The sequence below is a fragment of the Misgurnus anguillicaudatus genome, chromosome 10, assembly GCF_027580225.2.
Source record: "Misgurnus anguillicaudatus chromosome 10, ASM2758022v2, whole genome shotgun sequence".
NCBI lineage: Eukaryota > Metazoa > Chordata > Actinopteri > Cypriniformes > Cobitidae > Misgurnus > Misgurnus anguillicaudatus.
The window spans coordinates 24,604,574-24,617,312 of NC_073346.2; the positions used below are offsets into that span (position 1 = coordinate 24,604,574).

At 36.7% G+C, this 12,739-nt stretch overlaps 1 protein-coding gene across 1 annotated transcript; it reads right to left on the reverse strand.

Moving 5' to 3' along the window:
• Positions 1 to 2,546: 2,546 nt before the first annotated feature.
• On the reverse strand, positions 2,547 to 8,349 carry rhbg (Rh family B glycoprotein). The gene is made up of 10 exons (XM_055211219.2): positions 8,038 to 8,349; positions 6,483 to 6,669; positions 5,761 to 5,911; positions 5,215 to 5,362; positions 4,952 to 5,118; positions 4,465 to 4,602; positions 4,246 to 4,379; positions 3,950 to 4,071; positions 3,751 to 3,824; positions 2,547 to 3,205 (listed from the first exon to the last, which is right to left on the reverse strand). Exons 1-10 carry the CDS (start codon positions 8,228 to 8,230, stop codon positions 3,128 to 3,130), a joined length of 1,392 nt encoding a protein of 463 aa, XP_055067194.2. The 5' UTR covers positions 8,231 to 8,349; the 3' UTR covers positions 2,547 to 3,127.
• Positions 8,350 to 12,739: the final 4,390 nt, after the last annotated feature.

Consider the following 12,739-nt stretch of genomic DNA (forward strand, 5'->3'; position numbering starts at 1 on the left):
CAGGTTCACGCCTCCTACAACGCCAAGCATGAGTGTGGATGCGGTTGGCCAAGGGGGGTCCGTAAAGGGCTTTTTTCCCCTCTGTGTCCGGCAATCCTCTTTCCCTAAAGTACTTTGTCAGTCCCTTTGTTGGTCTCTATGAATATAATGGTCCCTGAGGGAGGGCTTGTAAGACCGAAAATCCCTTAATCACCACAGGAATATGACATATTTAAAATTCAGTTCTGCAAGCTTAAAGATATTTGTTATTTGTAGTGAATAGATATTATTACTATTTCTCAGTTGTTGTTTTTTTTTGCTCTTTATTTGTTGGTATAGTTCTCATGGCTTGGTTGTTGATTTTGTTCTTGCTCTGCTTTTTAATTAATGAACCTCTTGAACTTTGCTGCCAGTGGCGGAAGCAGGTGTGAGCTCCAGTAGCAGCCTGATTCTGTTGTATTCTGTTTCATTCAGATTAAAACACCTACACTTGGCAAAGCAGAGAATATCTGAATCTCACATAAGCACCAATCTTTGCTGACAGGAGACTTCCGGCCCAGAACAGCTTCCATTCGTCTTTATTAACCCAATATTGTATTTAAGCAATTGCTTTCTTCTGCAAAGTGTGCGATTAAATATAGCTTTCACATTTTATGCATTTGGCTGATCTTTTTATTCAAAACAATGCAATAGTTACATTTTAGCATTGCTTTGTGTATACCTTTGGATCAAACCAATGACATTTGTACTGTTAACACAACGCTCTACTCAGTGCAATAAAATACAATGCTTATTGTTGCATCTTAAATATAGATTGAATGGTCCCTTTTCTTGAAAGAAATGTTAAATAAACATAATAATGTAGTGTCATTGAATTTGTAATCCATCGCCTCTCTCTATTTTTCACGTTGTGCTGTTTGTGTGAGCTCTGATCAGAAGGAGGACTACAGTTGAAAGGGACCATTGCCCCTGAGCACCTGCCTGTAATCCTGTTAATGTGAGCTAAAAACAAGCACTCTTCCCAAATAGAAAGGCTTTAAATGCTCACACAGCACTTTCCACTTAACACACACTTCCACTGACCCACTGAGAGACAGGACATAGCCTGCCCTATACTGACAGAAAAATGCATAATTGTTTTATTTTTTAAATAGTTGGCAGATGATTTTATTAAAGGCTATTTAGGGTGAATTCATTTATATGTTTTATTATTATTTTTTTATAAGTGTGGAATCGAATTGTACTCAATCCCACAACCATTACGCTGCTCACAGAATGCGCTGAGCTACAGGAATATACTTAATGTGGTAAATGCACAAATGAAAGGGCTTAATTGCAATGTTTTATATTTAAAACTCAGATTAAAAGGCGCAAATATGTCTGTACAGAATTGCCATTAAAACAAACTGAAATGCACAAATAATTAAGTGTGCGAATAAACCACTGGTTTTAATATCGAGTGCGCAACTATAATGTTAAAGATTCGTTTCAAATAAAACAAACAAATCAAGTATGTAAATGGCCGGTCACGTGCTGTTAGTATTCTTCATTTTGGTGATTATAAAGCGCAATTAAGCACTTCAGTGTTAGCGCCTATTCACGCGGCAGCTGTCCACCTGTCTGAGGCCTGGGAAAAGACCTTGGCGCTGGTTCACGTCTCTGTAAAACACGCACTGAGCCAAAGAATGCCTGCGAGCTCCAGGCGCTCCTAATAACGTGCTATCAAAATAAGGCCCCCACTTTTTTTCACCGTTTGATCCTCGAAAGTGAAACTGTGCTAATTACGCGACGGAGACCATCTGGACGTTTCGTTAACCCTTTCCGTCGTGATAGTAGGCGCCATTAAGTGTTCACGCATAAACGCCTGAGAATCAGCGAGATTTGATGTTGGTGTTTATCGTCGTGCGCGATGCAGAATTCACGCATGCGTGCTTTTACCAAAAGACTAGTGACATATTGTAAAACTAATTTCTTTCTCGTCTCACAGGATATTTTTTAATATATATTACACATTGCAGTTTTAACTATTATGAAAGCTATTCCTAAAATAAATAACGGTTTAAATATTTTAAAATGTGAAATGTCGTCTCATTAAAATATTCAACTGTATACAGAATATGTCGTTAAGCTGCAGAAATAATCACACAAAAAGAAAAACGAATTGACACTACAGCCTAAAGTCTTAAAATCTAGGCTATATATTATTTTAAGATCACCATGTGTTGGATTTCAATCGTTGACATGACCTTATTTATTGGTCAATATTAAAGATATCGAGGTTATATTTTCACAGACTGTTCTTTATATTATGTAAGATGATTTATAATAGAAAACAGTAAATCACAAAATAATACCTCAGCTGGGGTTTTGCAAGAAAGGTCACAAATGCATCTGACACTATTAACATATAGCCCAATCTGCTTTATTTTTTACTTTTTTATTATTATTAAAACTTACTCCTTATGCCTCAAATGTCTGTATTTGTGAATATCTGTGAAACAATGCAGAAAACAGTGGACATCAGCCATACGAGATGAAAAAGAGTTTACTCATAGGAAACATTAAAATACATTGTGTAATTCACATTTTTATTTTGTAGTAAGTAAAATATTCCAGGTGTTAAGGATTCACGTGTCACAAAATAAAACAAAAACAAAATAAAAAACACATGAATAAAAAATGTTTTCCAAAAAACATCCCAACAGCAGATTCTCAGTGTTTGCAAATGTTTAAAATAAGAAACAATAAAATGTTGTAACATTACATATATTGTTGAAAAACACATAAAGGGGATAATCATCAGAATAATGAGCTCAGAGCACATTAGATCTGTGGTCAGCTCTGTATCACCATCTAGTGGTTGAATAAGGAATACGGTTTATGGGGGACCAGGGACCGTGATAGACATATAACACTTTCTTGAGTTTAACTAGTGTTTAGTGTACATTCTCAACGTCCCTTGGGAAAATAAGGCAAAAATATATAACAACATATACAATAACGTAACAGATTTGGTTGTTTTTAATCTAAGAGCATCAGTAAAATAAACCACACCAGCAGATAACGTGATAGGTGATGGGATTTGAACAACATGCACATATGTAAAATATGTTGTCATGAACAAACGCAAACCAAAAAAGCTGGTCATTTAGCTGTTAAGTTTTTCCACTTCGTTTACTGTGCCCACTTCAGTAAGCTCATTGTGACCCTCCTCCTCGCCCGGTATCTGAAATAGATACATTTTAATACAGCACAACCAAAACTTAGTGTTGATTCATGGTTTTTATTTTATTTTTTGCAATAGTTTATGTATGCCCCAATGTGGTAACACTCATTACATTCATTAAAAATTACATTAATTGTTGCACTCTAAAAACAAACGGTGCTATATAGCACCAAAAGTGGTTCTTTGCTCGTAATCATAGAAGAACCGTTTTTAGTGCCATATAGCACCGGTGAAGCACCAGTGAAGGACCTGTGTAGAACCATATAGTGCTTTGTAGAACCATATGTGGTGCTATAGTGGTGCTATATGGCCCCTATATGGTTCTACACAGGTGCCTCACCGGCGCCTCACCAGTGCCACACGGCACCCAAAACGGTTCCTCCATGACCACGATCCAAAGCAACAGCCCTGGTGCTATATAGCACCGTTTGTTTTTTTTAGAGTGTGTGTTAAATATAAAAAAGTTTTCGTTTGAAAATGATTTGATATTAATTTTAAAATGCTTATATATTAAATGATAAATGACACAGTTTCAAAGTATTTACCTCCCAGTAAAGAGCATCCTCAAAACAGTGGGTATCTGGAGGAGCACCGTAGATTGGCAGCTTCAAAATGAATCCTAACAAGTGCAGAGATATTGTTATACATACGTGAGTCTGACAAATCACACAGTCACAACCTAACACACCCATGAGTGCACAGACATACAAGCACACACACAGCTCACTAAAACAGTACACCCACCTGTAACCAGACCACCGAACAGAGCAACTCCGAGTGTGATACCAAGAGAAATAGCCTGCCTGCCACCCTGTTGTCCAACGCTCCAGTCATCAGAATCACTATCTCCAAATACTTTTATCATTCTGGATAACAAGATGCAGTGACTAATGAGTGTCTTTCCTCATACAGAATGTGCTTTACAGAAAATTTTTAATTTACTGAATACATTTTAATGAATTATAATAATAGAGTGGTAATTTATTATAATTATCGAAATAATTGTACAGATTTATATATTGATATACTATCTGACTCACCCCTCTCCATAGACTTCTTTAGACGCCATGGCAGCTGTGATGGCACCCACCAAAGCTCCCAGAACTCCTGGCATTCCATGCAGGTTATGAACGCCACAGGTGTCCTGTATCTTCAGTTTCTCCTCCAAAACCGGCTGATAGGGTTTATAACAGCGCGTGCATGTGAGATAAAGCCTTTATGTGTGTTTATAATTGTGTATGCAAGTGTGTGCAACTAACCGAAAGGTATTTGTATCCCAATACTGAAATAGTTCCAGCCAGAAATCCCACTATCATGGAGCCAAATGGAGTCAGCATCATCTCTCCGGCTGTTCCCACAGCAACACCACCTGCCAGTGCAGCATTCTGGATGTGCACCTGAGAAAGACACAGACAACTATAACCCTATAACCCTATAAGTTATATAACTATAACTATCAACCTAGACAAACAATCATGGGCTTGATTCTCAGAGAACACACACAACTGATCAAATGTATGCTTTGTACTCTACTGAATGTAATATGTACTGTACATGTATTATAATGATTAGAAGTATTCGAGTAATTGTACTTAATTACTGTATTTAAGTATCTATAATGTACAACTATGGATTGCTTTTGAAGTTGCTTTGGATAAAAGCACCTGCAAAATGCATAAACGTAAATGAAACCAGTGCATCAGGTTGTAATGTAATTTCTAAGCAAGACCACAAGGGGGTGCTCACCATGTCTAATTTGCCTTCATGGTTGACCAGGGAAGAGAAAGCGAATGTAGCCAGTGTGCAGGCAGCCAAAGAGTAGTACGTGTTCATGGCAGTTCTGTGCTGGGGGTCACCATATTCTGTAATGGCAGAGTTAAAGCTGGGCCAGAACATCCACAGATAGATGGTACCTGAACAGACCAGACAACAGTGATTGTTTAAAGCTTGGCAAATTAAAAGAGCTGAGCACAGGTCAATACAGGTGTGTAAAGCTTCCAACGACTCACCGATCATTGCAAAGAGATCAGAGTGGTAGACAGACGAGTTCCTGTGTTTACTCTTGTTCAAGTTTGGTCTGTACAGGACACGGGTGACCACAAGGCCGAAGTATGCGCCAAATGTATGGATGGTCATAGAGCCTCCAGCATCTTTAGCCTATAGATATCCTATAATTGTTTTATGTAAATAGAGCTCACATTATATACACATGCACATTTTGCAGAATTATAAAATGTATGGTGTTTTAGAAGACACAGCTGAATCACAGAATCATGACTGATCCATGCAATTTGACTTTTTAAATATTGGGCAGTCGTGGCCTAATGGTTAATGCCGGCAGGTTCCGACTGAGGTGCTTCTGTACCCATTGCTTTCCAGCGCTGCCCACTGCTCCAGATGTGTGTGTTCAACACTCACTAGATGGCTTAAATGCAGAGGTCACATTCCAATATGGGTGACCATTGGTCATTACGTTACTTTCACTTCAATATCATTTTTACCTTTTAAGTGTTTTTTAAATGACAAATAAATCTATAGACTGTGTCCACACTTACCCCAAGGATAGACAGCAGGATAAACTCATTGACAGCGAACAAGGTCACCTCAAAAATGGCCATAACAAGCATTTGCACAGGACTTGTCTTTCCCAACACAGCACCAAAAGAGATCAGAACTGAACCGGTGCAGAAGTCTGCATTTATCATACTGCAGGAAAAAACATTTTGTGAGCCATTCTAATTACCAAAGAATATGTGCTTAAGGGCTGTACAGTAGTTTTGTCCAGGGGTTTTCAAACTGAGGTCCGGGGACCCTCAGGGGTCCCCCAGAAGGTTCCGAGGGGTCCTTCGAAAATTTCAAGAAATAAGAGACAAAGCAAACATTTTTATTATATATATAGCCAATTATATAAGTTTGTAAACAATTTGCTGTCTTCATAATATCACAACTAGTTTCTTTAAAAATAATTTGGATATATATTTTACGAATGCCTAAAGGTTCTTCATATGTGGGGGTCCCTGCTATCAAAAAGTTTGAAAACCCCTGGTTTAGTAAACAAGTGTACTAAGACTTCCACTAGGTGGTGCTGTGTTCCACTGTAATCCAACTATAGACACGAGGATACAGCAGTATGTAGCTTCTAAAAGACTGTAAGCAGCACTGTGTGCAAGCTTGTATGATCTTTGTTGACAAAGAAAAACACCTATTTTATCTACTGTTTATATGTGACCAATTTATGTCATTTTTTTAAATCTGGCACGTGTGCTTATGGATTTACCTGTTCACGCCAACATGGATCTTGCCGTGATGCATACCGTGGAAAAAGCCTTGCATTAGTGTGGCCCACTGTAGAGAAAAGGCTGCGATGAGGAAGTTAAATCCTACACTGCTAAATCCATAACGCTGCAGAAATGTCATCAGAAAGCCGAAGCCCACGAAGATCATCACGTGCACATCCTGGAAACCTGAAACACAGTTCCAGTGATTCTCTCAATTTTTTTCCTAACATTCCAACAGTTTACATTATTATCTCATAAACTGTACTTTATCGTTAATGTGATTCAGTGCTGTCACAAATAGAAGAGAGATATTTAATTGCATCATTTACAAGAGCTATTTAAGGTCAGTCTGAAACTATGGGCACAGTGAATCAGACATTAACCCCTCGTTCTTATCTGTGTAGAGCCATTCATTCAGCTATTTCACTTCTTTTGACACAATTATACTGTTGCCAGGCAACTGGCCACTGACCTGGGCATCAATGAGGATGGCACAGCCCCTGTGGCCAAATTGTCCCACATACCCCATACACTTTGAGTCTTATTTGGTAACTCATAAAAAGTTTGTGTTTAAAAGTGTTTGCGTCTGTTCTGGGAAAGATTAACCAACAACTAAACTATAGAGTTTTGCATTCCATACACATGCAAAATATGTGAGGTTAATTTATTATCTATGCCACCTGCATTTGCTTTTCATGTGAAACCTGCTCTCACAAATGTACCCATTAGAGTTCAGAAGAGATCAAATAATATCGCAAGCCAAGCTCAAATTTGCCAAGTCCACTGTCCTCTGGGTGTGGCTGTGGTTATTGCGCAGCATAAAAATATGGATCAGGTGAGACACGGAGCTTAGGACATTTCAATAAACAATATACAAAAATGTCTACAAATCGCACAATTAAAAAAAAGTAAAACAGATTTAATAATGCAAACTGAGTTTTGTAATACAAACAGCAAAATAAATGTTGTTTTTCCTTTAAGGGATCAATAAAGGACATAAAGTTCCCATGCATAAACAACATTCTGATCATATGTTGTAACACTGTTGTGAAATTGTTCAGTTCAGATACTGCTTGCACAGGTAAATTAAAAAACATGTTCACCACCCTGCAACGGTGCTTCAAGTCACGCCCAAATTTAGAGTTAAGACCAATATTTCATCTGTACCTCAGTCAGTCAAACATTCATCTTATCAAGCTACAAGTCACATCCTTTTTTACTTGATAACTATATATTTATTGAGCAATTCAAAAATTATTCCAACTATTCAATGTTTAAATAGCTTTAAATTATCCTCTGTACAATAAATACAGTATGTGCATTAGCTCATAATCTGATTTATTTTGTATTTATGAACTCCAAGGGGGGTCATGTTTCATCTCTAAAGATTCTGCCCATATTATCCTCCTAAGACCCGAGTATTATTAAATATTATGGTGCAAACAACAAAAAAATGTGACGTCCACGTATGTGGACATCCAGGTCTTTTTCTAAAATTTCATTCATTTTCTCTCCATCACATTTATTCTGTCAGCATCTCTCAGATTCACTTACTAGGATAACGGTAGTAGAACTCATTCTCATAGTCTTGGTGGTGATGACTATGGTTCCCCTTCGCATTCCAGTGCTTGCCATCAGTGTTTTCATCATACTCCACCAATACTCCGAACAGGAGGATGAGAATGACCTCCAGAACGATGCATAACACTGGCAGACGTATCCTCATGTTAGTAGAAGAGTCAGCCATGGTGATTCCTTATCCAGAAATCCTTTGCTCACCCACGATCACCTTCACTCTTCTGGAGTGTCACACACGGTCTAATGGGTCTGGAGGCAGAGTGCACGGGAACATCAGCTGACACAAGACTTTTTACTGTTAGTTTAACTACTTGATGAGCTTGTTAACGCCCACCTGCGCTCTCAAGTCTGCTGATTTGCAGCAGTTCTTGGCTCCGCCCTCACCTTTTGAGATCATGAGGTACATAAGGACTTTACTTTAAGTCACACTATGGTTATTGAATATATTTAAGCCCAATACTATGTAATTTTAATATAATACAGTGGTTTATATAAAAATAGAGTGCAATAAGGAAAACTTATAAACTTGGAAAGGAAGAATAATATTAACGGTAGTACAGAATCTTAAACAGAGACACATTTATATGGATAGGTGTAAATTTAATTCATTTAAATAATTTCTGGGAATTGGCCATATATGGTGGTGGTGGTGGTGGTGATGGGTAATTTTACATGTATTTAAGACTGATGGTACTATACCTGTGCTGTTCATGTTGCAGATGTGGGCTGTAAATAAAAGGCAGAAGTATGAAGGTCTCTGAAACTAGTTGTGTCTTGTTCAATGATAGGGATGGTGGTGTATGTTTTTAACACAGTTAGAACCAGACTGTGACAAATACACAAAACCAGTATGCTCATTCAAACAATACTCACAAATGTTTTATACATGCACACTTCCGAGATTTAGTACTCACTGATGACCAGCTTTGTCATATCTGTTTAAGCGTATATGGTATATAATAACAATATATAGTTAAGTGAATATAATGAAAGCAACTTCAGAAAGAATCCGAGAGAACCAATTACACTTAAAAACAATACAATATAATCATTAAAGGGAATTCAAACAAATACAGAGTTTCAAATCTATGAACATATAGTGTGTCTATATGAAATACTGGTAAATCTGCCAGACAGCCCATTGGCTGCATGCTTTCAGCTGTGTCTGAAATCACAGTGATGTTTACGCAACACAGTTAATAATTGCTACAAAGGAAAACCACTAATCCAGCTCTTCAGCTGACAAGGGCAAATTAAGGAAAAAAAGAGTTGCACTCTTGTGGTTAACATATGATAAGTGGATAAGTAATACTACATGCTAAATGAAAAAAAAAAACAATTTTTTGTAAATGACTTACAGTAGTGTAACAACGTATGCCATTACCTAAGGAAATATTATACACATATTCAGCGTAAGCCAGCAAAGTCTACTTAATCAGATTTCACATTAATATTGAATTAATGTCCCTTGTCCATAAATATATTTATACAGCACAGCCCTTTGTACTTTATGGCTTAAGTAGTAAATTACACATAATGACAAAAAAATGCAGTGGAAAAACAGCTTCACAAAAATGTACTTAAAACTCAGAAGTCATTTGTAACCCAGAAGCTAATTCCTTCAAGAATCCAATAGTGACACTATTAGTTAACAATGCATGAACTTTGATTTCTTTCACCTCTGCTTTCATCTATGTGTGTCTTTTGATAAAAGACTCAAACTACAGTATAAAGACACGAAGAGCCACAGATTGCCAAATGTGGCAAGCACAAGCCCTGACTCAATCACTCTTTTAAAATGAAAAGATTTGGGGAAATGTAGGCATTGATGCTCTTATACCAATGTTTTAGCCAAAAAGGTAGTTAACCTGATCTAAAATACAAACACAATTTAACTAAAGACATGCACAGTTGGGCTGCACAATTAATCAAAAACAAATCAGGACAACATGATCTCATGGAAAGTCGTGTTATAGTCACGAAAATTTTGATTCATTTATTCGTGTCCATGGCACGGATTTCTATAAATAGTTTTTCGTGACTTTTTTCATGTCATTTTATGTATTGTTTTTCTCTTTATTCCCTATTTTAAAAGCATTCAGTCTGAATCAGGCTACCCAGTCTCACAAAGTTTCGTGATATAGTCATATATTTTTTTATTCTTTTTTGTGATTATGAATTTCCGCGTATTTTCGTGATCGTACAACAAATTCCTGTCTTCGTGTGACCATCACGCACCGGCCACTCAACTGCCTTTTCCTATTTTTAACCATTGTTGCTTCGGTTTAGGGTTAGATTTGGTGCTTGCATTAGAATGTCACTATATATAATGGTTTATATTTTTTTTCGGATTTATTTTTCTATATGTCGCTTGGCGTTAGGGTTAGAGTTGGGTTTGGGTAGGGATGTCATTTTATGTAAATCTAACCCTAAACCGAAGCGACAATGGTAAGAAAATAGGACAAAACAGTTGAGTAACCAATACGTGATAATCACACAAAAACAGGAATTCGTTATACGATCATGAAGCTATCCATGTGTGCTCATTTCTTATTAGTATGTTTGGGCACCAAATACAGTAATGAATTTTTTAAATGTATAAGTTAGGTATACTTTAGCCATTTCTTTTGGATTTTTTACTAACATAACTCCCATAATTATTCGTTATTTAGGCTACATATTATTTAATTTGGATGTTTAAAATTGACCATGCAGCTGCTTCACACAAAGTTATTAAACATTTCAAAACTCTAATGTAAAATCTCTTAATCAACAATAATAATCGCAATTACAACACCAAGGTGAATCATTGACAATTATGATTTTTATCATAATCATCCAGCCCTTTCTTAAAGTAAGAAAAGTGCCAGAGGAGTTACGGAACACTCTGAACCAGCAGAATGAACACAAGTTGGCTGGATGTACAAAGGAAAAATCAAGTAAAACCTGACTCTTGTTACTGCTTCAGGTGCAACGGTTTGCACAAGATGCAAGAATGAGGGTTGAAAGAGGTACCTCGGAACTTGGAGGTTAAAAGCCTGTAGCTAAATTTATATATGAGATAACAGCAAACTCTTAGTCAAAACTATGGCCCAGTAGGGTATTTTGGAAGATGTTGGGATCATGTACACTACCGAATTCCTATACATGCAGCTACAGGTCCTTGCAATCACAATCATTTATCAACTGATATTGAACAGGGGGAAAACCAGTTAAATTTCAATAAAGTCTTTCTTCCTCTTCCTATTTTTTTTTAAGAAAATGTTTCTCTCTTCTTGACAGGGAGTACCCTAAAAAAGTGAATAATTATTTAACATGAAATTCATTAATGAAGATCTGCAATATTTTACATTTACAAACTGATGTTTCAATTCATTCACTCAATTAGGAGACACACATTTTACCATTGGTTTCAAATCTGTATTAACCTCAACCAATAAGAATATGTTTTTAAGGGCAAACTCGTTACTCTGTGTATAGTGTAACTGGGAGTGACTTTGGAAATACGTTAAGAAACATCAACAAACATCTCATATTGACAGTAAACAACAAGTGCCATAGATGCCCCATTTATATCAGTGAGCATAATGAGGGTAAGGACAGGACTGTTACCAGGGCATGACAAGTCATAAAGAAGGGGGTGAACGTCTCTCAGCTCCAAAAGTATTTAATGTCTGCACGTTAATTTTATGCTATTGTTATGGGAATGTGATACTTTATGCTATATTACAGCCTGTTGAATGCTTTATTCTGATTGGTTAAGAAATGTTCCATGGGTGTTTCTGTAAAACGCACAACTAACCTGTCAAATGTCTCAAAATAACCAGCAGAGCAATGGTATAAGTGCAAAATTGACTCCGGTCCTTTAAGATATTTGAAAATAATGCACACCCGTGGAGAGCACTCTGCTTCACATCCTGCCGCATTACCACCTTTGGTGTGCATTATTTATCAAATAATTCAACGGTCGTCGTAAATTATTTCTTACGTAATCATTATATGAGACAGATTTACAGTCTGTGGTCTGTATTTCATATAATGAGTGCGCCTGAAGCTCAATGTCATGAGCCATGCAAATATCGCTTGTTTAACCCCAGGGAACACACTGACAAAAACAATATTAGAAAATGACACTAGTTTTGTAAGTCCCTTGTTCAACTTTTAAGAGATATTTGTGCAGTCCCATATGTTTATTCCATAAAACAATAAAATTATTTTAACGTCATTACTACACGTTTTAAGGCTTGATTAGTGGGTCTGACTTAAAATGCTTAATTTAATATAATATGTAACATACAGGGGCTTCTCACTCTATCCATTAAGGGGTCCTTGGCTTAAAAATGTTAAAGACCTCTGTCCTAAAACTTAAAAGACTAAAATCAACCCAGCACTCAGACTTAGAAATGCCACTTTCTGACTTCATAGTAAACGATGTTTACCTCAATTATAAGCAATTCAGTAATCAGCTAATGTAATCATAAATGTGTCCTTAAACGTAATGAAAATTCTGTCATAATTTACTCATCCTCATGTTGTTTTAAACCTGTATGAATTTCTTTTTTCCGATGAACACAAATATTTTGAGAAATTATGGTTAACACACAGCATATATTGTCCATTGACTTCCATAGTAGGAATCAAAAAATATGAAGGAATGTAATGGGTACTGTCAACTGTG